A 26,814-nucleotide genomic window follows, 5' to 3' on the forward strand; every position below is an offset into this window, starting at 1 on the left:
GTGCTCTGTGCATCTGATGCATCTGCTGTTTTCTGCATGTTTGTTGTTATCTTTTCACTCTTCGGCCTTGAAGACAAAGCACAAGCTAAAAGTGTTTAGTTAGACCAGAGCATTGTAAACAGTGAACTCTGAGATCACCACGACCATGCAATTAAAAATGTCACTATGTTTGAGTACATGCAGGAAGATAAAAGTCTGTGAATAACTGTGATACTTCTAAGTATTTTCACATAATCTGCTTTTTTCTGTTCTCCCCATGTCTTGTCTCAGGAGACAATTTATTGCATGGAGGCAAGTGGGCAACGTGTCAAGCATTAGATGTGGTTTTGTTGAGAGCACCCCACACTGAGTCAGGTCTACTGCTATTTTTCTGTGAGTGCAAGCAAGTATCACAAGGTAGATTTCTTGCCAGATCCTTTCTCCCTGCAGTCCTAGAATATGTTTTCAGGCATCATGACTTGTGCCACTCCAGGAGTAGCCCCTCTGGGCCTTGTTTTACATGAAGACAGTGTGCTCAAGATCTACAGGGAACCGAGTTAGACTGTGTCTCTTTATAAGGGAAAACAAAGCAAGTCCTACAGCTGGCCAGTTCCTATGCAGAGGCAGACAAAGAAGTTGTACATATTTTCAAACCAGGAAAAAAAAACGGCAGGATTTGTTTCACATGACTTTGAAATATTCTGACTTACAAGTCATGGTGTTGATGTTACATCTTTCTCAAAGGCCCAGACATGAAGTGTTCTGTGCCTCTGGGTGTACTGAAGGGATTACTGTAAGGTGACATGCTACCTGGAACAACAGAGTGACCCAGATGGCCCTACCACCTTTGCCTTGTGTTTTCCTTTTTGTAATATTCCATCTTCCTCACTCTCTCACTGAAGCAGTGAAATCAACATGGACACAGCAGATTAGTTTTACAAGGTTCCCACCAGTCTGACATTCATCAGCTTTCTAATCTAATAGTAACACAATACCCTTTACAAGTACATGTTGAAGCAGCATGCTCTCAGGCTGAGTCCAAGGGCTGCAGGTTAAACTGATACCCAGGTCCCACATTCTACCAGTCGCTGACTGACAAATGTTATTTCTGACATTCCCAGGGCTTGGCAGCCCTCCATGCAAGGGTTAAAGGAAAGTTGTAAGCAACGGTTCTAAAACACTTGGAAGAATCTCCTTGAATCAAAACCATTTCATAAAAGGCTCTCTGCCAGGCAATAAAATATTTTTGATGGACTCTTATTTTATCATTACCCATGTAAGAAAAATGTATTGCAAGAATCCCAACACAATTCAGGGAAGTAATCATTTGCAGATTTAGTAGGCATTTGCAATTGGCAAAAATGAAAGATTTATTGTAGGGATGATGAAACAAAGAGCAGTTGTGCAAACTTTACTGAGCTGGATTATGAGAACATGCTTTTTCCATTTCCCACTTTTAAATGCCTTGGATGCAGTTTCAAAAGAAAGCTCAAGATCAATTATTTAACACTGCAGCTACACTGTACCTGAGAGTAGGATCTCTTCACACATATGTTATCTGTACACAACAATCAAAGGAGATTGAGGGAAGACACTGCTATAGACAAAAAAAAAAAAAAAAAAAAAGCAGACTTTGGAATAAAACTCATATTGTTCCTTGATTCCACAATCAGCCCAGGGATGTAAATAGAAAAGTCAGGCAGTAACAAATGTATGTGATGTAAATGCATAGCTATTTGAAAGGAAGCCCTTTTTGCCTTATCCAAACACAGAAAATACAGGTGTCCTTGAGAAAGAATACAGGGCGCTGAATACTCTATAACGGCAACATTTTCTTTGAAAGCCACTGTAGAGCTCAATAAAATCACTGTCTTGCACATCCTTACTCACATGAACGATGCTCTGAAGTGGAAGGGACCTCCTGGTCAATAAAGGTGCATAGTCTCACACTGACTTTAAGAAACAGGTGAGAGAGAAAACACTTTGGGAAGAAGCAGCTCTTTTTCATGCCTTTTCTGCCAGACACTCAATTTGTGACTTTTGGCACTTTTTAAGCCATTCTGGGCTCACCTACCCTGGTGTAAATTCAGGGCTTCTTTACAATTACACCAGTGCAAACAGGGACAGAAAGTAGCAGAGTAATTTGCCTTAATTCAAGTGTACCTGGAACTTGGGCACAAGAGTTTTCACCGCACAGGAAATGTAGTAGGCAGGCAGAAGTTTGAAAGAGTTCTGAGATTCTCAGAAGGAACCATTAGACATGCAAAATAGCATTATGGATGCATTACATTCTTGGTCTCACTACCTCACTGTGATTATTCACCCTCATTGTGCTCCAGAGAGATTTATTTCATTGTACTTGTGAGGAAATGGAGATCCAAGGTCAGAATTTCCAGAAGTGCTCAGGAAATGTCAGTAACTCACACTGCCTGGTTTGAGAGAAAGAGGATCTCAACTTCAGAGATGCCCTTCTTCGAGCAGGGCACCTCCAAAATAAAGCTATCCAAAACCAAGGCCTGCTTTTGAAAATCTTGCTTAATGTGAATTGTCAGATGCCAGAAGGTTGAGTTTTGATATATTTAGTTTAAATAACACATTATGTTTTTACTAGGCCCACTGGACTACTTGCTAAACAAGTGAGTGAAGGTTTCAGGATCTGGCCCATTGTGAAGCGCAAGCTGACACAAACACTCTGCGCTGGGGAACGACGGCTTTTTATTTCTCATCCGATTGTTAAAGGCTAGCTGTTGCTGGTTTGCCCTGAAGTAACAAACAAATGTATCACATTTAGAACTGAGATCCAACTGTATAAATGACTGTATAAAGTTTTTAATGTGCACTAAATTCCTCTTTCTCCCCTGAGACTATACTATACAGCCTCTGTGCTGCCTGCAAATGTAGATTAACATTTTTATTAAATGACATATGTTTCACTAATACAGAGTATTTAAATGTATTGGCCTAATAAGAAACATTAATGAATATATCACTGGCAGAGTTTTTAAACAATATTTAATTTTACTGCTCTTTAATTTGACCAAGCCTTCTGCCAGGTGATTTAAGCTATTTTTCTTTCTTGAGGTTAATTGCTGTTCAGAAAGGCTAAATCACTGAGAGTTCAGAACAATTCCATGCCATTTTTAATAATCCCTACAGAACACATACACAGAAATAAAATAAAGCCCAGCACTTAACCTCAAGAACACAATCACAAAGATTTTGTTTAAAATTTTATGACTTTCAAGCTCTCTGCCTTCTAAATGACAAGGTTAGTAACACTCAGACACAATTTTTTTTTTTAATCAAAATTTAGGTGGAAAAAAAAAATTCTTCTCTCACTGCTTTTAGATGTTAGATAACTGCAGAGTGCCTGCAAGTCACTGAATGCAACTTTCTTTCCCAGACCTTCTGGAAACAACTCACCTTGCCAAAACGATGCTGGACCCTGTAGAATTACAGTTTTAGGACCCAACTGCTAGACACGTTTTTGAGGTACTCTTGAGGTGTATTAAGACATTCCTATAGGAAGCACGTAGTTCACAATTATATTTACTGCTCTGTAAAACTTATGACTAGAATGGAGAATGCATCTGACTAGTTGAAGGTGTATCACTTGATCTTTCCTACTGTGCAGATTCATATAGTGAAACTGATGGACAATTCAGTCCCAGACAGGATGCACAGTGAGAAAGAAATCGTGTCACATGTTTGCTACATGGAAAAAGGTGAGCTACAGAAATCCTGAAGAGTTATTGCAAACCCAGTGCTTAGAGACTGGAAAGCCTTTCCCTTTTTGCATCTTCAGATGTGATTATTTGATAGAATTCATTGATCTGCATGGCAAAGAAAGTGGTCTTGTGGTGCAGCTGGAATGAATTCGGAGTTGAGAGGCTGCTTGCAAGATATCTTCAAGAGGTGATGCCCCATGAGAGGTTTATAGGTCTGTGCTGAGACTGGGGTTTGAATAAATCTACATGTGGAGTATCATCCAAAACTAGGCCATAGCAGAGCTGGAAATAATTCTGAGTGTCTTAAAATGAGGAAAAAAAATCACTACTTACTGACTTTTGTGGGACAAGAGAATAAAGATAAAAACATGGTATCGAGATGTCATTTTTGTGTGCAAACTGGGCAAAGGGAAGGGAAAAGAGCCTAACAGAAATGTTCCAAAAAGACCTGGGAGACATGCCTAGAAGCCTGTATGGCAGCCAGACGTTGTAGGTCACAACTAATAAATTTCAATTTTCTAAGCTGTGCATACTTTAGCCTATATTATTTGACTAAGAACATGAATGACTTTGCTCAGCGTGGACGAGTTCTAATACAACTACCTCTTCTATCTGCTGCAACACTGCCAAGCAGCGAAGTCACTGTGGAGAACTATTTCTCATACAAAAATGTTTCATTCCTTTAAGATGTTCTCTGTCGATCAGATCGTTATCAGGTATTTTTCCAAAAGCTCAGAGTGTTTAGGATTCTAACAAATATCTGCTGCTTTGTAGGAAAGTGGATCATTTTCCTTCTACTCATGTCACAGTTGGAATTGTGGTAAAAAAATATGTATTTCAGTAGCCAAATCAAAACACTGAAGAATGAAGAGAAGAGAACTCAATCCAAGATGAGCTGAAATGTAATTGTTTGGGGGACTGTGCTAACAAAATAAAAACACTGAATAAATGGGGAAAACTTTTAAACGACTAAAAAAAGGGTCTTTGTTTAACGCTTTTTCATTCTGAACTAGAAAGTAAAAAAGAGGGGTTAAAATACAGAAACATTTCATTATTTCCAAAACAGTACACTGTTTAGAAAATGTCAATAGCAACAAAATTCTCCAGTCCTGTTCCCTGTCCCCCCATCATTTTGTTTTCCAAACTGAATGTGACCCAGATTCACTAATGGCTTTCTTCTCAGAGCTCTGCTGTACAGTGATACTACTACTGGTTTGAAAAAACTGGCATGGAATACCTAGTAAAATCTCTAATGTGGAACATGGAAATGAAGATCCATCCTTGTGTCACAAGGTTATCTCTTCCCTAAACCACTCTCGGCTTAGTCCTATCACCTTACCTTCAGTAGATACTAAGTATTATTAGTGGAAATTACCCAACACCTTGAGAACTATAATAGTGGTAATTAATTAAATTGCAACCTATGGCAGTGAGTTTCAGAGGGTGAGTACCCACTATGTTGTGAGTTACTACCTCACTTTGGTTCTTACTTAAAAAACAGAATGAACAGCAATGTCTAAACACAGTTACCAGCTCTATATAAATATGCCAGGAAAACTTCAGGAGAATTCTGTTTTAATCAGGTCCCAGATCACTTAATAATTTATCAAGTCAAACGAAATAAAATCTTGCAGAATTAAATGTTCTTATAGGATAAAAAAGTAGGTATTTGAAAGCCCCCTCCATGGAAGTTCCATGCTATACCTCTAACTACCATATTCCATTTATCACATTTCTTCAGTGCCCTGTATAACATTTTTAAGGCACACAACTGAATTTGAAAACCATTCTGGATGCTGGCAGCAACAGTCAGAATTTACTTCATTTATATTTATTTAGATTTATGAGAACAAAAAAAACCTGAGAGCATGCCAGCCAGACCTAACCCATATCAAAATGCTGGAAAACAACAAAAAAGGCAGACAGCCCTGCCTGGTCAGAGCAGAAGTCCATCTGGCTCAGCATCCTACACCTTCTTCTATCAAGTTGATTAAACAGATGCACCTCACATAATGTCCTGAAGGTCAGCAATCCCAGGGCCACATCGGGAAGCTGATAATCCCTCTGGGAAAAAAAACACCACCAGCTACTCCCTCTGCAGCTCAGCTCAAGAAGGCAGGTCTCAAGCCCCGAAGGGCACCACACCATTGTGTCGTACCATTGCACTGTACTTCCCATCTGCACTAAGAACTGCAAATTTTCATGTTTGTTCTACTGCAGTCACAGAAGAATCTGGGCCCAATCACTTCTTCAGCTTTTGCTCTGCAAGATCTGCTAGTGTGGAAGTCTCCTGTGGACAGACAAGAGTTCAAATTCACCAGCTGCCTTTGGGGATGAGCTGACACAGTGCCAAGCCTAAAGCCGTTTGCCAGCCTGCCCTCCAGTGCTGGTGCATGCCTAAACATGTCTAAAACCATTTGTACTGTCGTGTAATCTGTAGTGGTTTTTGTAAACAGACAAACATTGTGTTTTCACCAAACCACTGAATTGCTGTCTGCTCCTCTAATCAGAGTGTGTTTAATGCTGCAGTTCCTTGACAGTATCGGGAAATGCCATCAGAGACCTAATAGAAAGAGATCTTTGGTGAGGCAGCTTTGATCGAATGAATGCTTCCTAGTATTGCTTTCAAAGGAACGAAAGTGAGGCTAATATTATTTTTGGGTTTTTTAAAGCACTCCTTTGGCATCACTGCATGAGACCCTCCACTCCAAAACCTGAAAATACTTTCCAGACTTCCACAACGCTCCCTTGAGTCAGGCACGGAAACTTATTGTTTAGGTGAAGTAACTCAAAAGCATATAGGCTGCTGCATGCAGACCTATTATCCCTGTAGATGCTGTCCCTTAGATTCATCTGTAGATGTAGCCTGTAGAGATCTCATTACTCACCATGCGTTGCTAGACACATGCTCCCCACTGACCGCAGACAGCGTAATACTTGCTATCGACTGAGAAGAGAAATTCCGCGTTGGTTTCCTTAGCAGCAGAAGCAATAATACTAATCTGCTCAACAGGCCCCTTTCTCCTGTAATCGTAATAACCAGGTTGCTGCCTATGAAGTGTTACAAACATAGCCGAGCCTTCTGATGAAAGTTTTCACAGGTTTATGACATGTCAAACCACCTGTCAGAGATGTACAGTAAAAATATCAGGAAGTTCAGCAGGAGCTCTATCTTTTATGCAATCTGTACAAAAATCTGTTTCATAGGTAGATTGCAAATGGTTAGTTTGTGTGATGTAGTGATTTGAACACAAGATCTGCGCTGGAATGCTGGAATTGCCTAAAGATGCCTTTAGGCAGGTTACTTATCTTCTCTGTGTCTCAATTTCCCCATGTTTAATGCAGTACCTATAGTGTCTCACCCTCAGGGATTCAAAAGGACTGACTACAAACAGCACAGGTGCTGGATTTCACTGTGCACAATACAGCACCCAAATCATTGCATCAAGGCTATTCCCAGACTGAGTATGTTGCATACATACAAGAAAAAAAGATTCTGCTTCAAAGTCTTAACTATCCAGGCGAGAACAAGATGTGACAGACAGCCCTAGAACATACTCAGGAGGCATCTGTTTCTCTGAAATACATGCACTACAGACATCAGCAACGGCTATTATCACTGTCCAGCTCCTTTCACAGATACCACATATGTTATGGTACCTAATCTCTACAAGCACTCATTGCATATGTAGAAATTACGTAAAGATAAATATATCTACCTTGATCATGTCTGTGGAGACCTGCAACAAAAGTTCCATGAGCACATATGCATGCAGTGATGGGAACTTAATTTTCTACTCTTTATGAAGCCACAGGAGTGCAAGAGGGTAAACTGATAAGCCATGTATGGATTTGTCTAAATCAAACAATTCTAGACAACTAAATGAGCAGCCCTATATTTACGTTTGCAAGCAGAGGCTCAAACTGAGGATGCAGTATCTGGAGATCAGCGGGGTCCTACCCACCAAAGTACTGGAAGAACTGAAGACAGCAAAAGATGCAGCTATGAGAAACTTTTTTTTTTTTTTTAAAAATAAAAACCATTTAATCTTGCTAATTTTTGCTGTCTCAGACAATCAAAATTCCAATTGTCTGGGACATCAAATCTAAAAAAGCATGAAATTAATCTTCAGAAGTTAAAGTCTTAAAGGCATTGCATCATTATTTTTGTTGGATATATTTTTGATTATAATGCAGATGAACCCCAAATTTAATAAAACTAAAATAACATGAGTTAAGTATGAAACATAACAGGATATTGCAAAGAGATTAGGTAGTTTCCTTTAGACTACTTGCAGAGCCCAAGGAAAAAACCAAACTGAGGGACACAATGACGAGAAGGCACCACTTAATTAGAATATTTAACAGAATATGAAAACAGAGTACTCATAGTACTGCTTTTGGCAATGAGACACAGCAAGCAGAATATGGACCTGAGACATCAGCAGTTCTCTACACCAGATATTGTTTTGCCTGTCGATTGTCTGTAGTAAAGAAAGAAGCAGGCAGCTAAATCTAAACCAGCTGTAACGATGAGAGTGTTACAGTTGGACTGAAGGAAGCTTACCTCATGAAAGTATTGTGGAAACTGCTGTTGGAAAGATAATAAAAGGATTAACTGCCGTTTTAGTGAACCATTTACTTTTCAATCAAAATGTCTCATGTATTTCCTGTTCTCAAGTAGCTTGAATTCCAAAATTCCTTTGTCTATTACAGTACATAGTAGCAAAGCCTGTCATAAGAAATTAATAATTTTACATGGAAAAGTACTTTCATGAATGAGGGCGGGGTGCTGCTCACTGTTAGCTTCTCCTGAGCAGTTCAATACCTAGTCAGGCAGTAATTTTACAGAGAGGAACAAAATCAAGGGCTTAAAAAGAAAGTACAATGGGTAATTGTGAACAGTGAAAGAAAATCTCCACTACAAATACCAAGAGATGTAAAGTTACTTTAAAGGGCTACAGCAAAAATGAAACAAAATCTCAGACGACTATAGACAGAGAATGAATTGCCTTCTTAATTTGCAGGAAGAACAGCACAATTATTACCACATCAAAAGAAAAGCTCATCATTTAAAATGACATGACATCACTGCACAATGAAACACTGCACGGCAACCCTTGTTTAAAGTGGAATGGAATTCGCTCAGCAAATAATCCCCACTTGATATTAATAACTTTAAGGAGCCGTGTTGCAGCTTTGGGCCTTATCCCTGCTAGATCAAGGTCTTTCCAGGGTAGAAAACTAAATTTGTAAAGAGGACATATTTTGCATGTGCTCACTTGGATCCAGCTTTACTCCACACAGGATTCCAGGCTGTAACATGTAATAGACGGATACCTCTGCTGACAGTGGAAGGCTCTTATTCTGGGAATAGAAGAGTTAACTGCAAGTTGTGCAATGTAAAGCTCCTAATTCTGAGTGGGCCACTCCATGTATGGGAACAACTACAATATCTCCTCAAATAAAACAGATCTCTATGTACTTACATGCCAAGGCTGTGTGCATGTCCCAGGAAGGCTGTCTGCAATATCAGATGCAAAGGTTTTTCCTACCTATTCACAACATTAAATCCTGACACATTATCAAAAGCTGGTTCTTTAATGCAGATGAACGTAATTGAAAGTAGGAAATTTTTAGCATTTGCTAAGATATTACATGATTTAATGCCTCTGCTTTATCCAGTTTCCTGCAGGAATGGGAATGTAACATTAGAAATCTGCTACACAATACCTGTCAAATATGCATTTTGCAGAAAAAGACAAAATTTCCCTCACCCTTGGAGTCTACTGAATCTTTCAGCGTCATAGCAAAGCTAATCAGGGTATCACATTTTAATTATTGCTTTTAAAAAGTGTGAGATAAAAGCAGGAAGAAGATTGATCTAATTCCAGGTGATAAAAACACTAAAACAAAAAAGTAGGCTAAAATAAAATCTGTAAGTATGCTTTCACAGCTTACTTATACTTTTTTTTTTAAAAGCAACTAACATGCATTATCCTTTGATGATTTATGACCAAATAAAAGATATGCATAGGATGTTAAATTCCTTTGTACTTTTACAAATTGTAATTGAGCTACTTCTAGAAACAAGCAAGTCAATTCTTTCTCTCAAAGCGAGACTACCCACTGAACAGTGCAGACATTAAGATAATATTTTTAATTTATTCAATCAAAGAGATAATCAGGATGACCACTTACAGAGAAAAATTTTCTCTGTAGAACATTTTCCATACTGTTGTTTTCTTCCTTCTCCCTTCCACAACCATTGCAGGCCAGTAAGCTTTTTCTTGAACAAATGAAAAAAAGTAAGTTTTTAATATAAACATTCTTTCCTATTCCTCCACAGAAAGCTACAGCTTGCCATGGAAAAGTTTGTCTTGATCTAACTTCCTTACAAGCATTTTCCACTATGTCATTCTCTGATCAAATCAATAAAATAGACATATAGTTGAAAATTCTGCCTATCAAGAACCACAACCTGTTGCCATGATCATTCCCTTTATTTGTGTGTGTGTTCCTGTGCGTATGTGCACACACACACATGCGTGTGCATGTGGGTGTTACAAATAAGACTTTTCAAATTTCATGGCCCAATTTGGAAGCTTATGTCAAACTTGTTTTGCTTCATCTGCTTCAGTCTGTTTCATTCCTACTTATATCATTGTTGTTTCAAACATGTGGAAAGCTTAATGGAAGTCATTAACTTTTATTTTAGTTTGGCCATATTGTCATCATGGTGGGCAGATGCAGAGATGGTGTTATTCCCAAGATCCTCTTTTTGGAACACTGATGTTGTTTACATCTTCTTGATCAGAAGAGAACAATGGTTTTTACTCATTTTTAAAGCTCTGTTTTGCAAATTTAAAAAACCCCTAACTATCTTTGAAAATGTAATTAAAGATACTAGTTTTCTTCTTTTAACTGTTTAAAATCCTTAACAAGTTTCTTCTTCTTTTCTAAACTCCCATTTGAACCTTTTGCTCTCACAACTCTATGGGTTATTGTGCAGCTGAAGGAATGAAAAGAATTTCATTAGATGTGTTTTATGTTTCTTGATTAAAGATGTCACCCGAGGCTCAGTGACTTTGTTTTACGTTAAATGACTGCTGCATGCTTTGATCATCACTTTATTAATGCTTTAATGAATATTAAAAAAAAATAAAGCACTGTATTAAAAGTTAAGCTCTCATATAAGGAAACTGAATTCCCTTTCCAAGAACTACAGTATTTCTTACTCAAACATTTCCTTCTAGATTAAGGTTTTCTTCAATTCCCCTTTAGCCTGCTGCAGACTGAATTACAGGAAAGCACAACAATTATATTGGAATAAGACTGAGGAGAGAGCAAGAAAAAGAGGAGAGTAGCATGTTTCTATTCAAACAAATATATTCCAGACTTACCATGCACTTGTTTGGTTTTTCTCCAGAATGAACCCTCATATGAATCAGCAGTTTGTATCGTGCATTGAAGGGTTTATATCGGCGGACACAGCCTGCCCAAAAGCAAGTGAAGTCCTCTCCTTTCCGCTGGTCAATGTGATTCTTTTCTATGTGTCTGACCAGTTCGTCTTGTTGGTCGTAAGTGGCACTGCAGTCGATCCACCGACAGACCTGTTTGCCATTGCCAAGGTCCTGCTCATCCCCGTCGCTGGGCTGAAGGGACTTCGGAGACATAGAGGCGTGTAAGTGAGGCAGCGTCCCTTGAGTCTGGCTTAGTTGCTGGTGTAGATGGTAAGGGGGAGGCAGCCCCTGGTGATGGCGAAAAAGATCAGCAGTAGAGGAATAATCGTCAGCTGGTTCTTGTTTTAAGAAACTCACCTTCTGGGTGCTGTGTGAAGTGTTTTGATGCGGAACACTAGTACCATTCATCATAAGGCTGAGGCTTCCATTCTCCTCGACTTGCTGCATTTGTATCTGCTCACAGTCACCTCTGTCACATTCAGCGGAAATAGGTACAAGACATGCTGGAGGGGAGGGAATACTGCAAGAGTTTCCAGGCTGAGAGCAAGACTGGGGCCGAGAGGATTTTTGAGCACTGTGATGACTGATCTCCACAGGATGAGAGGAAATGCCAGCTGAATTAGTTCGCAGTCCATTCACACAGGTGACCAGTGACGTCTGTGATGTGCGGATGATAGCTGTAATATCAATTCCTTCAGCTGAAGACGGCACAACAGAGATGCATCTCTTCTTCAGGTTGCTCGTTTGTAGCCTGGCCGAGTGCTGAGGGGTGCCAAGTGACAAAGGACCCAGGGAGGAGCTATGTTCATTATTAAACAAGTAGGATGAAAGTGAATTTGTAAAGCTATTATTCATTAGGTCTATTTCAGGATGCAGACTACCAGAGGCTCTCAGCTCCATCCCCTCCGTAATCCTCCTATGTGTGGAAGCCTCAGACAGAACCTTATAATCACTCGAGCATTCTTGTTTAATGTGCTGAGCCGGGTGACTTCCATTCAGGCATGGAGCAGCAGAATCTACTGAGTCTTGAAACCTGGGTGACCTGTAATACAGTTTTCATTAAGCATCACTACCACAGGATTTATGATTTTTGTAGAAGATACGTTTGTTAAGCCCTGGAGAATGGAAGCACTTGCTTCTCTGCTGAATGCTGCCTGTCTAACACAGCAATTACACCAAAAAATTCTGCAGTGTTTCCTCTACAACTCTTGTAAAGGCAGCATCGTTTTACACAGGATTAATTTTACACAGTGGGTTACTCACAGAACAATCTCCGCTCCACTGATATGTACACTTCATCAATCACAATCTAGGTTTTCAATGCATAATAGATTGGACAAAACAATAGCTGAGAATGAAGTTTGAGAGCTTTGGGCATTTTTGAATTATTCAAATATTGGCATTTTCCTCAGAGCACACTGGGAAAATGCCTTGGCATTCTTGTTCACACAAATAAGAAAAGGCTAGCTGAGCTTTGCTTATATGTCAGAGAGATGCTTTCCTTCGCTAAATTAAAAAAGGAGCAAGATCAGTGGCGGGAAAAAAGGAATACAAAGAAAGAACAGCTCGCTTTCAACCAGTGGTCTGGAGTCGATGAGAGATCAGCTGAGTTTTTACTTCTACAAAAGATAACTAAGAAAAGTTCACAACCGGTAGATTTAAACTGTCAGTATATCTATTCCCATTTCCATTTTTCATATTAAAGTTTACATGGGTCTGTAAATCAAAAGAAGATTGTTCTGCAGAAGTGATTTTTAATCTTTTTTGATGTGTGCTGAATCTAGTCACTCAGGAAGCAGAACCTTGAGGAACCCCACACAGACCAGAAAAACACTGCATTTAGGAAATGTTTCCTCCTAACATTTTCTTCCAAACAGTTAGCAATTGGTTTATGGCTTAGAATAAAACACTATCTCAGCTATAAACATTTACTGTGGATGACCCAACTGTGTGTTTTTTCTTAGGACCAGTGGGTGTTGCTTAGATATCCCTAAAGCATGGTAGGGTTTAACCTACGGCTTCACCATGCAGCAATGTGCCACACTGAGAACAGGAAACAGTTCATCTAAGTGCAAGAAAGTTGTACCTGAACTAATAAACCCTCCAGAGAGGTGCTCCATGGCTCTTACGCTGACATGTTCCACTCAAATGAATTTTATGCTTTTTTGATGCTAACACCACAAAAGCTGAAGAAAACCTGGCCATTTGGCAATTTGTGTGTGACACTGTAGCTAAGACAAATCTGATATATTTTAAAGAGTGAAACACATAGGCATAGGTATTTTGGACATATACATAGGTGAAGCTGATGAAAAAATGCATTTATTTTACGACTTAGATGATTTTATCACTAGTATTTCCATTAATCCACCACTAACATTAAGATGGGAAGCTGGGATGACTTTTAACACTACCTTGGTAACAGCTCTCAAAAAATTACCGATTAGAAAAAACAAAAGCAAGCTTCAAAAAGACTTCCTTCTCATGAAATGGAGGTTGTCAAAAAAATGACACCTGTCTGAGGCACACAACTGGCAACGCTGCATTCACTTGTGACAGGTTTTTAAGCTCCAAGAGTTTGCAGCCAGTAGGGCTGGATATAAGAAAACCTTTAAGGTCATGAGAGAAGTGAAATTCCCCACCATTCCTTGCTATAAAACAATCAGATCTTGCATTTGCCACTAGAAGTTTAAAAAGGCTACATTTAAATATTTTAGAGGTTTCCATAATCCATTAGTTATAATTTCTCCCTTTAGGTTTGCACAGTTGGTCTCATGGTAAACTTAAAGCACCTGGTTTAGCAGATGGTATATTTAAAAAAAAAAAAATCCAAACCAAACAGTATTCATATATTATTTTTTCACATTTACAGAACCATATGTCTGTAAAATATGTGGCATAAGAATACGTAAAAATCTTTTATTGCATGTGTTTGGGAAACCTTTCCCTGCTTGCTTGTAGCTTCACTGCTCAGTAGAAAGTGTGCTGTTTTAACCTCATCCTGAGAAAGGTTTTACACTGTACCATGCCAGGCACAATATTTCCTATTACTTAGTTTCTTCTGCATAAGAACTCGTCTACATAATTTGGTTTGTATCATAGTTTAGTGTTCCCAAAGCCTCAGGCTAAAGAAAACACAACACATTTCTTACATCACATAAAGCTAACCCAAGCCTTACATTTCAGCCTGTGATAATTGGTGTCATATCATTAAACTTCATGTAAATTCCCCATCTTGCTAGAAATCCACATGAGGAGTTCAAGCTGGAGTGAGTGCAGAGTACCTGCAGTTTGGATACAAACATCCCTGTCCTGAGAAACAGCAGGTCCCCAAAACTCCCAGCAACATCGATCTGCATTTCCAGCACAAGATCTTACTCAAAGTCAGGACTGTATTGCCCTGATGCCACAGTGCATAATATGAGACACAAAAGAGGGGAGTTTTGAACCAAAAGGCAAGCTGGAATACCTTCTTTCAAAAGCAAATGAGATGAAGGCACTGAATTCATGCTTCCCATTGCCACAGTTGTGTCTTTTCCATGCTCTCCCTCCATAATGATAAGCACCAGCTGCTTGTGCAGATCAGAAGCAAGTCTTCTCTGGGAGCTGCAGTTTTCTCTGCAGCACTGTATATTTACATACGTTATATACTCTGTGCTAGTTAACTCTGCTGGGAGAATCTGGCATTCTTTCAATTTCCTGATGTTTGAGTGTTGGGGTACTTGATGTCAAGGTTGCATTAACACAAACTTTCTGTATTCCTGGCAGAATTTTGCCATCACTGTTGCAGGGAAAGCCTTGCTCACTCCCCAAGTCCTGGAGGATGTGGGGAGAAAGGGCACAGAAACAAAACTGAGATAGAGAGACCAAATGTCTGGCATCCAACCTGCTGGGTGGCTCCTCGTATACCCATTGACTATTTGCTCCTGTAATGGCATCTTGCTGTTACAGCCCGGGATCAGATTCCAGGCTGGCAGTGCTGGCTGTAAGGATTTCATTATCTCTGGACAGTAGAGAAATATAAATGTGTAGGAAACAGAGCCAACTGGGGAGCAAGAGGGACAAAGGATAGCAGGACAGCGTAAAGAGCACTATGTGGACATACGGATCAGCACGAGCAGCTCTGGAGGGCTTCCAGATGAGCAACCCGGGACAGGAGTGGGGTCAGCAAGAGAATATACCTCACAAACCTCTCCTCACAGGGAGCATCCATGTGCCAGGGATGGACAGTCTGAGGCGACAGAACCGCTGCTTAAGCATATGAAAGCTGAGTGTAAGGCCTTCAAAGAGTAACAGCAGCCTATCAGAGGATACTAAGGCAGCGTTTCCAAAGAGACTCCCTTACGTCGTAATTGGAGCCAGAGCACAAGGCCAGTAGCACCATGCCAGAAGTACTTCAGTTCCCAACTGCTCTCAGAGGAAAAGACGACTGTATCTGAAATCTCCAGTTTATTTACAAAACATACATGCCTTCAATTGCCACTGTAAATGTGCAAGCAGTGATAACTGACAGTTTAAAGAAGTTGGAGGGGATTGTTCTGCTGCACATCCAGGGACCCTCTGCAACACTATCTGACTGCTCGCTATCTGCCTCACGTTTTATACGCCGAGCACTGAGCACATTGCGGGCGTGGGCGGGTATGCTGTGCCTGATAATGGATTATTTGACAAAAGGCCAACACGAGCTGTGTGCTGTCTTCAATTGTGGTAAAGAAGGTATTAGGACTTTTCCAGTCCCACACACATTGCATTCACAGATAGCATGTAGCAGCAATTATGTTGCACAACTGAAAAGCTATTAACTGAGTGGGGAAAAGGGGCCAGGAAGAAGAGGGATTGTGATTCTGGACTAAGGCAGTCATCCCTAGAATACTGTTTCCGAGAGAAAGTGGTTCAGGAAAAAAGCTGAAGGGGATAACAAGTTTCAGTGCACTTGGGAAAAAAGGACACAGCCAATCATAACTCCAAGTCTTGAGGGAGATTTTTGATTGCTAGGGGAGGTGCTCTCTGGTTTGTTTGGGTTTTCCTTGGACACTGCACATCCTAGAAATGCAGAGTATTTCAAAGCTCAATCCAGAGAGACTGTTTGAATTTCTGTCTCCCTTTATTTCCGTGCTGGTCACTAGAGCTGGACAGAGCAACCAAAGAGTTTGCCCCGACTTTTGTGTGCTCCAATATCTGTCAGTTGCAGCCCTATTTCTCTCATATATTTTCTAATGAAGGCCAATATCTGAGGAGGCACAGAGCACCCTTGGCTCCCACTGACTTCACTGGAACCTGATGGGCATTCACCTCCGCCTCAGTTATGTTCTCCTGTTTTCAGATCTTCAGGGAAAGACCATGTTTTCTGCTACCTGCTTGTCAAGAACCTTTAGCATCACAAACACCATGGACAGAAATCGTCCCAATTGCTGTCCATCTTCTGTCACGTTTCAAGGTTTTGGCTCTGTACCATGTGTCTCGTGAGTAGCACAGTGATAAAAATAGACATTGTGTCCGTGAGGTCCACAGAGCAGAGCTGGGCATTGGCTTTACCTTGCAAATCCCATGCAGACAGAAGTAGTGTTAGCTAGGTGGACACACAAGCAGAGCATGACCAGGGGGACACACAAATAACCCATTACGCAACGGAAGGATCCTTCAAGATATTCTCTGAACATTTACAAACCATTGCTTAGAAGCAGCGGAGTCTAAAGGCTTTAGACCACACTACAAAGCAAAGGGGAGGGAATCAGGCCTATCACCTGCTACTTTCTCATGCTATGCAGCAGACAATCCTTTATGTTGTTCTGGGAATCCTCTTCCAAATGGGAGCTGGAAGGGGTTCATATTTCTGAGGGTAAGTACTGTGATCCCCAGTATGCAGGTATCTGTCATTTCCTCATTACAGATTTTACAAAAAGGTTCAGAAAGATCTAAGCAGAGTACTCTCTTCCTCCTTTTGTTTGGTCCTGCCCTAATTATCTTTGTTTCATAATTGTCCTCACTGACAGAATAAAAAAAAAGGTTGATAACTGCCAGTCCTACATTGAGCCATAAAGAAGCTAGGAGGGAACTGTCTTATATCTAGCCGCAATAGCATCTACAAATCTTTGTAGTGATAGCAGAATATTTTGTTATGTGGCGTGGATATTATTTGTCCTTTTCAAATAAACAAAAAGCTCTTTCCACTTGCTTTCCATATTGCTGTGCCTCCTCCTCCTGCAAATACAGATGTTCTTACCCCACCAGTAAATGGAAGAGGGGAAACAAGACATAAATATGTATAACAAAACCAGAAACAGCCAGATTTCCAAGACCAAGCTATAGGTCATATTTCCTTTTGCTGTGACTATGGACATTTGGGCTTGATAGTTACATGCACAGAGTTCCAATTATTCCAAATATCTAAGATAAAGGCTGCAACTTTACTGGGGTTTTTCTTTTCTACAGCTCTTCAAAAAGGTCAAGATTATTCCGTATTATATCCCCTGCCAAAAAGCAGTGTAATTAAAACAGATGGACAGATTTTAATTTATAGCAGGCTTCTATTCAAAATGGATGTCTGTTTAGGGTACTTGTTTAAGATCTGGTAATGTTAAATTTGTAACAACAACAAAAAAATAATGGAGTTCTGTGTTTTCATATAATTAATTTATAGCAAATGTTTAAATAGAGATTCTGTTCATAGTATATCCAACTACAGTGTATATATCAAAACCAGAGACCAAATTTTCACATTACGGCCTTAAAAGCAAATACCAAGGATGTGGCTGTATGGGAACACTGGAAATACTTCATTAAAGGAAATGCTGTAGAAATAAAAGTGGCATTGGCTTCCTGTAGGTTTGATGGTGGCATGCCAAATTACCATATGGGAGACATTGGTTCGGGGGTTAAGTATCATCCCTGCCTTCCAGGCTGCAATTTGGAAACAACATGGCATTGGGGTGCAGGGTGGAGGTTCAGAGGAGGCAAGTCTGACCCTACTTAAGCCCCTGGCAAAACTGTCATTGCCTTTTGAGCATGCTGGACGGGCCCCCACAGAGAAGATGTATTTAAACTTCAACACAGCGGGGTTGCGGCTGCATATACAGCGACCCCTCCTGGCATTGCCTTCGACAGTTGTCTGTGCACACGTGCATGTCCCTGCAGTGTGAACCTGCAAATGAGCAGTGTGATTAAGTGAGCATCCAAAGGACTTCCAAAATGAAATAAAAGCCAAAAATACTCTTCCAAATGTACTCTTCCCACCTACTGGGAAATAGTTCCAACAAAGAAGCACTCCAGAAGAGCAAATTATATGAACCAATAAAAACCTACAGTGGTACCTTATATCCGAGTGCGTCAAGTTCAGCTGACCAACATGAAGCAGTCTCTCACAGGATAGTGGGTGGTCTCGCATAAGTGAGTTTCCTGTATGGATGAACAGACCTTGTCTGCAAACAGGTACTGAGCTACTTGTCATTTCCATGTCCATCATGTTCTTCTTCTCAGAGATCAAATTACAATGATTGTAGCCACCATTCACTGTCAAAAAAAAAAAAAAAAAAAAAAATATCATAAGCCTTTGACTAAGAACCCTCTACAGTCACTACTACTTTGTATATTCATTTCAAATCTCCTTGCAAAATTCTTGTAAATGACACGGCAGTGGAAATGAAAGGTTTCACAAGGAAGCAAAAATTACTTGCAAAGGAATTTGGATCTGTGAACTATGGTTGTTTATTTCTCATTTTAAGGTTTGTGGGTATTTTACACTTCATAATGTAACTCAAAAAAAACTTAGTCTGATAGCTTGCCTTCTGTGTACTTTTACAGTAGAGCCTTGTCTGTGTTAGATTTTGGAGAGGGATGTTTCAGAGTCCTTTATTTTCAGGGAGAGGAGCTCTCTGAAAACAGTGACGTAAGTCAAGTTTTTCTTTGCAGACAATTATCTCTGTGATTATGACTTTAGATGGGCATGTTTCTACTTTACTGTCAGATCAACAGTGTGAAAAAATGAAACAAATTTTGTTTCAATGTATACATTTAACTATATTTTCCAAGTAAGTTATTATTGCAAATGCTAATAATAATATATTCTGCTCTGGTTAATATTACATTTTACTAGACTTGAAAAAAACAGACTAGAGCTATAGCAATATTCTTCAGAAATATATATAACCATAAATTGTAATCTAGCTAAAAAGAGAGACAAAGGGGGAACTGGGAATTTAGATTGCATTGGTCAAACGCTAGCAGTTCCATTTAATTTAAGGCATATCAGTTGGGTTTTTTTACCTCTAGTGAACTAATCAAATACTCAAAGATAAGCACGTATAAAAGTATTTGTAAGAAATTTAGCCTTCAGCGGCTACCTAAAAAAGTCACAATAGCCATTTACCATCATTGTCACTATTATATACGAATTATGCTTCTAAAATACTGGATCTCCTTCTGATCTTTTTTTTTTTTTCTGGAGACAAAATAAAATGGTGTCAGATACTAACAGCAAGCCTATTTCTGTAGCTTTCATACAGAGCCCAGAAGGTAATTCCTTCACCCTTGTACCCAATGCTCATGGCGATGGGTACTACAGAGCTAGAGTGCACTGTAGTTAGTCCATTCTCTATGGAGGCATCGGGTGTAGCACACTGAGGAAGATAACAAATGCTGCAAAGTGACAGAAAAGATACATATTGAAAGGCAGCAACAGGGTGTCCCCGGAGCCTCCTCTCCAGGCTGAACAGCCCCAACTCTCTCAACCAGTTGTCATAGGTGAGGTGCTCCAGCCTTCTGACTATTTTCGTTCCCCTCCTCTGGACTCGCTCCAACAGGTCCAAACCCTTCTTGTACTGGGGACCCCAGAGCTGGACACAGTGCTGCAGATGGGGTTTCACAAGAGCAGAGTAGAGGGGCAGAATCCCCTCCCTCGCCCCACTGGCCACGCTGCTTTTGATGCAGCCCAGGATGCCGTTGGCTTTTTGGGCTGCAAGCACACATTGTCAGCCTATATCCAATTTTTCAGCCACCAGTATCTCCAAGTGATTCTCTGCAGGGCTGCTGCCAATCAATTAATCACTCAGTCTCTACTGAGTTCTACACCTATATTATATAGGTATTACACCTATAGTATATAGGTATGATATTACATAATTAAACAGATATCACAGTATTAGCTAGTTAACTATATTTTCATGATATAAAGGTAAGTAAAATTGTACTCATTAAGTTTTGCAATCACTGCAGGGTTTTTTACATCATTTATGAAGTTCCAATCAGAGATTGTGCTCCTTTTGGTCAGTTACTGCTTCAGCACAGCTCCTCAGAGCAAAGGTACCCTTAACGTACATGAACCCTTGTTTCTTCTTATGGACGGCTGCTATCCCTATAGCTAACGAAAGGCAAATGTGAGAGCCTGAGCTGCCATGGTCCTCTATAATTACAGTCAATGAATACTTTGAAAGCTATGAGAATCACACTCAAGTTTTTCGTGAGTATAAATAAGAAGAAACAAGTGACTCAGGAGGGCAGAAAAAGTCTCTGGTAACTGGAAAGAATAGTGAAAAGGATCACAGCACAGAAGTCCATTCTCGTCCCTGTCCACAGCCTCCCTATCATGCTCCACGGCACCACTGTAATAAGGAAGAACATGGCAGATGAAGACGTAGTCCAGGCAAGCATCCAGACCCATAGAAAAGACCGGGTACATGTGACACCCAAATTATAAGTCTCATGAGGCATTATTGAGACATTTCCAGAGTAGAATTCCCTGTTTCCAGTGAAAAGTCTTCACTGTTTGACTGATATATTACATTTCATGACCATTTATTTATTTGATTTCTATTTTTTTAAGAAGTCAGAATCTCTAAAATTGGAAAAACAATACAGGATTTTTCCTACCCAGCTCCATCACAATGCCAAGGCATGGGATAACTCTTAGGAAGTACAGGCCAGCATTATGTTATAAAAACAAAAAGCCCGTGTAACATTTTTAGGAATAATACATGAGATTTTTTTAAGATAAACCAGTTTGTATTTAAACTATATAAAATGGGCCGTTAGCCTTCTTCATGGTAATTAATACATATGTTCTAGTTATTTCAGATTTATATTCAGAGTTCATTGAATTCACTGATATTCTGTGATTGTTCTGAGTTACTCTGAAGAGACAAAGAAGCTGTACAGAAATGTAGCATCTTTTGGCCTGTGCAAGGTGATCAGTTGTATTTGGTGGTTTGGAACAAGGCATTTAAGATCACTTTGGACACCTTTCAGCTTATAGTAGGTGTTTGTCACCATTAGCTCTGCCCTGCTTGTAATTATAACATAAATGACTACTATATCCTCTGCAGTCCAGAGCTCCATCAGGCTTTATTCCATTCTTATTTTGGCTTTATCTCATCATAATTTAACTCACTTCAGGGGTAGTATCTACCTTAGCAAGACTGTATAATCAGACTTGTAGTTGTTAATTTGGATAGATGAATCAGATTTAACAGGTATCCAAATACACCGTTAAACACTGACGAAATAAGTTCTATACACTTTTAAAGGCCACACCACCAAGAATAGAGGGAGGTAGATTCAGATTGGATATTAGGAAAAAATTTTTTACAATTCGAGTTGTGGAACACTGGCACAGGTTGCCCAGAGAGGTGGTGGATGCCTCATCCCTGGAAACATTCCAGGCCAGGTTGGATGAGGCTCCGAGCAACCTGATCTGGTTGGAGATGTCCCTGCTCCTTGCAGGGGGGTTGGACTAGATGACCTTTGAAGGTCCCTTCCAACTCTAACCATTCTATGAGTCTATGAGTCTATGAGAAGTTGGTAAATCAGTCATACCTACAATACCCAATTCACAGTTCCTTACTTTTTCCATCAGCAATGTTACCCGGATATATTCAGGATGTATCTTCCCTCCAAAATTCTTTTTTAAAGTTTAAGATTTATACTGGATTCATAATAAAACCACTTTCTTTCTTTCATTCCCCAAATTATACAAGCCTGAAATTCACTAGGGCTTTCTAAATACGCTTTTTATCAATTTTATCATATTATCAAACACAGAAACTTGAAGCTTCAACCAAAGTTCACCAATACCAACTGTAGCACGCACTGATACCTATTTGTGTAAAGATGGAGATTTCCTAGAATAACATGAACATTATCCCTGCACTGTCAAAAATGATTACCTTCTCTTGTAGCTGTCAAATCAGAGAACACATTTTCTCCCTGCAAATGAACAGAATACTTACACTAGATCCGTGAAATTATGTGTGTTTCAGCCAATCCACCTTCCATTTGACTTCACAAAGTACCTTACACATTTACTAACAAGAGCTAAATATTTCTTGCACAGCAGTGCCTTATGTGAAGTCACACTTGCATCAAAACCTCCTCTCAAGCACATGGGAGTTGGAACAATGACGGACAAGGAACACCACCAGCAGCTCACTTTTTTTTCCCTGCAGCAACCAAAAAAAGAACTGAGAGATTATCTCTGAACACAGACATCCAGAGTCTACGCTCCACTGTTCAAGCACATGTGAAAGCAAATTCATTGCCTAGAAAAAGAAAGGAAAAAAAAGTCTGGTTTACACCAGTGTAACTGAGAACAGAATCTGGCCCTTTGACAACTGGCTGGTTTATACAATATTAATATCACTGGCTGGCATACACAAGATTTAAGCGTTTTCCATGTCTGGAACTACATCTCCTCTTTCACTGGTATCGAGGGGCCTTTAACCTACATACTGTTACTTACCAATAACAGATGAAAAGAGCACACACTCCCTGCCTTATACCAGAGGGTTCACCCTGCTATTTCACAAATCCATATAAAGAACTAATCCTAATTTACAGAGAGTAAATCTAATAAAAGCAGAATGGTTTCCAGAAGGATCTCATGGAAGTGGAATCCATCAAGATAACGTTTGTCTTTCTCTTTTTCTACCCTGCAGTTTTGATTTATATCTTTACATGTAAATGTTTGTGAAGAGAATGGAAGAGGTTGATACAGTAGTGTGCAAAGGCTGCAATCAGGCAATTCCTTCCATATGAGTAATCAAGTTAGTTCAATTTTGGATATCTGACTTCTTTCAATCTGGAGTAACTGACTTTGGAGGAGTTTTTTCTTGATTTATGCCAGATTAAGTCACGTGAGAATTGGTCCCATTGATTGTGATGGGGCTACACACGTCAGGAAGGACTGCACACACTGGTCAGGGTCTGCCGAGTCAGCCCTACATTTCTTGGTAGGGGTAAATTCTCCTGGAGGAAAACACAGCACCTCCTCACACAAAGGGAAACCTGTCTGTGTAACAATGAGATCAGCATTTAAAACAACCCTACTGAAGGGCAATAGCTATCTTTTTTTTCTGTGGGGAACATCTTGTTTACCATTAAGGAAGGCTTCACTGTTGCTGATAGAATTAGCTATTAAGGCTGCAGGAAGGTAAGAGCAAGAACTTGCCAGAAGTCTAATTATTCAGCAATAAACACATGTTGCAGTGCTTTGGAGTTTACCCAATTAAGGCCAATGAGCAAATAACTGAAACGATGTATGACTGAAATGACTCACATCCAAAATAGAGATAGATTTGAAATATTTGCCTAACATACTTAGATATCCCCCAGAGCATTGTGGGTTTTGCGGTGAAGACCAAACTAGGTCATTTGTTTTTTTTTTTTTCTTACTGCTTCATTCTCTTTAATTACTTCTTTTAAAAAAAAAAAAAAATTGCCATTCTTGGTTTTGTTTGGATGTGATGTCCAAAATTTACCACGACAACACTGAGAAATGGAACGCTGTTACTGGCAGCTGGATGAGTCACGTGAGATGAGTGAAAGACCAAACAGTACCAGATTTTCTCAAACAAGTGAAAATCATCCATGCTGGAAGAGGCCATCAAAGCCCTCCACTGAGAGAAAATTATTAACTCAAAAGGTGCCAACACAGCAAAGCCATCTATTGTAGGGAAAGTACTCTACCCATACTCAGCAACTCATTCCACATAACTAGCGCTGAATAATCGCCATTAATGTACGGCTGGAGTGACTGCCACAGCTTCTAGAGAGTCAGTAATTTAAGAGCATCAAGAGAGACGCACAGCACTATGCTGCCTGCTTGAAGGGTCTAATGAATGAACTGAATGCTTCAAAACACAGAATCTTCAAAATGATTCATGAACATACAGCATTTTCCAACAACAAAATCAACACTTTCCCAAAGACTTTTACGCCTGTTATGCCGTTCTATATTGTGAATGAGAGGGCTTATCTTAATCCTACAACACCAAGCCTGAGGGACAGAAAAGTAGCATAAAGGCCAGAAAATAGGTACTATAGTTGTTCTTACACTTCCTACAAGGCAAGTCTGATTGTGTGATCATGGAGACAGTTTCCTACCCCTTGTGATAAAACATGGTTTCTCCTTTAGTTTCAGTGAACCACTATTAGAAGGGATATGAGTTTGGATTTTTCCGTTATGAACACAATTTAAGAGAAGGAAAAACACTTCAGAAGTAAGCTGGTGTGATTAGCCATGTATGACATTACAGCCTTAAGCAGATCTTACTCTAATGTAGTATTGTTATTTTCACTTAGGTCTTCAGGCTCATAACAAGATATCCTAAACACGGACTTCCAGATCTTGGTCTAGAGGCCCAAAAGAGGGAATGTTGAGATCTTTTATTGACATCTTTGCAGTCATTTGCACCGTCTGGTACGGAACAAACCTCTGGCCATTGAGGCTTCTCACTACTTGAAAGAGGGAAGTTCTGCACTTTAAGATACCTTTGCAATAATTTCTACTTCAGTACAAGACTTCCAATAACATTTGACTACAAAAGATTAGCTTTTTTAATTCTCACAAACTTGATGTGGTCCCACATTGTCCAACAATGACACTTTATGTAGGTAAATGTATACTCTTCAAATGCTTTGAAAACTATATTTTTTTACAAGATAAGTTTTGCCCTGTGTATTTTCAGAAGTTCTCTCTCTGTTTTGATTTTGTCTCTCTGTGATATCAATACTGTGCACCACTAAGTTTCTTTCCTGGAGTAGAAGGAGGCAAGAAACTCCTTAGAGCTGAATAGCCCATGAGCAGTGCATTAGGGTGCAGAATTCCTTCTTTGTTCCATGAATTATCTGAGTCTTCAGCAACGCAGAGGTAGCAAATGTAGGATTTGAACACGGTGCTTAGGAAACAACTACACTGATAGTGACTATCAAATAAAATCAATGTTACACAGAAAAAGTTACTAAAAATGTTTAAATACAATTGTGCTGTTCTTTAAGCCTATTGGGCAACTCATGGGGTCAAGCATATTGACTTTCAATATGACCATTTGACATGCACAGCTCCTTGGTTCATTTAGACTGGCAAAGGAAGACAATTCTTTCTCCAAAGCACCAAGACAAGAGATCTCTGGGTCTATTTTGTTGCTGTTTGTCCTTACCTGAGGACTGAAGTGGTTAAAAATAACAGCAATAAATTTTCACTGCTGCATTCAAGAGTTCGCATCTCAAAGATGAACAAACCAGCTCACATCACATTCCAGGTTCACCCTAGATCCCTGTATCAGTTACAACCTGTTCAGATTTTAAGGCCTGTTTCATATAGCTGGTACAGACTTGGCTTCATTTTTTTTTATAATGCTGTATGCTATCTTACAGTATCTCACAGTGAGAGCCAAAAGATTCTTCATTACAGAGAAGACCATACTGTATAGTGACAGCCAAGTGGAGAAGCAAATTGTCCTACATTTTTGTATCAGAGGCAACAAATCCTCTGTATATTTGAAAATAGATACAGGTGATACAAATCTATAAAAGATTAGGGTTAAAATAAATAGCATTCAATAAGATTAGAATAAAAAGAAGGATCTCTTTCCTCCAAGTCTTTTTGAAGCATCCTACAAAATCCTACAGTGATACGTACTTCTTTACTTTCACATTGATGTATCAGTGAAGACAGAAGGGCTAAGAAAACTCTTGTAAACTAAAACAAACCAGCAAGTGAAATAAATTGTGGATATCCATCTTAAAAACTTGTGAAAGATAAATATAACCCATGTGTGTCTTTCTAGTAAATTCTGCACCCTAAGTGTTGACTACATCTATATTTGTTATTTCATGTTCCATTTATTTTTAAAACAAGTTATTTGGATTCCATTTTATTTCTGTTCTGTGGAATTTCTTTTTGCAGACTACACACAGTATTTTAAAAGAACGAATGCAGTGCGATTAATTTTATATCAGTCTAAGTAAAAACAATTTGAAAACATTTCAGTAGGTCAGAGATCTGTAACCTTTTCACCTTCGAGCATATGGATAGATACGGCTTCCATATTGGACTTTTTCATTACATTTTAAAGGTAAACTTGGAGTCCAATAGAGAGGCAAAGAACACAGTAACAATACACTACACCTTTCACTGCTAAAATGGCTTGCAATGTTATGTAGTTTAGATTTCCAGCAGAGATCTTCACAACACTTTTTGAAGTTAGCGATTATGGCTGAGATTCAGGAAAACACATGCCATGTGCTTAGGTTCCAGTGATTTCACAGCCTCAGCTGATGTTCTAAGTTAGGCTCTAGATGCGTAAGAATATAACCATTTTAGGCAACAATGAATAGATTGTCAGAGAAATAAAATAACTGTCTACTACCACAAG

At 39.5% G+C, this 26,814-nt stretch overlaps 1 protein-coding gene across 1 annotated transcript in view; it reads right to left on the minus strand.

The window, feature by feature from the left end:
* The window catches only part of GLIS1 (GLIS family zinc finger 1), a 201,999-nt gene that overhangs the window by 90,369 nt on the left and 84,816 nt on the right, over positions 1-26,814 (minus strand). The window contains exons 2-3 of the mRNA XM_086753693.1: positions 18,481-18,679; positions 11,111-12,212 (exon numbers count right to left, since the gene is read on the minus strand). Coding sequence (XP_086609819.1) covers positions 11,111-12,212; positions 18,481-18,679 — 1,301 coding nt within the window. The remainder of the gene's footprint in view (positions 1-11,110; positions 12,213-18,480; positions 18,680-26,814) is intronic.

The sequence above is a fragment of the Chlamydotis macqueenii genome, chromosome 8 (genome assembly GCF_036417535.1).
Source record: "Chlamydotis macqueenii isolate bChlMac1 chromosome 8, bChlMac1.mat, whole genome shotgun sequence".
Taxonomy (NCBI): Eukaryota; Metazoa; Chordata; class Aves; order Otidiformes; family Otididae; genus Chlamydotis; species Chlamydotis macqueenii.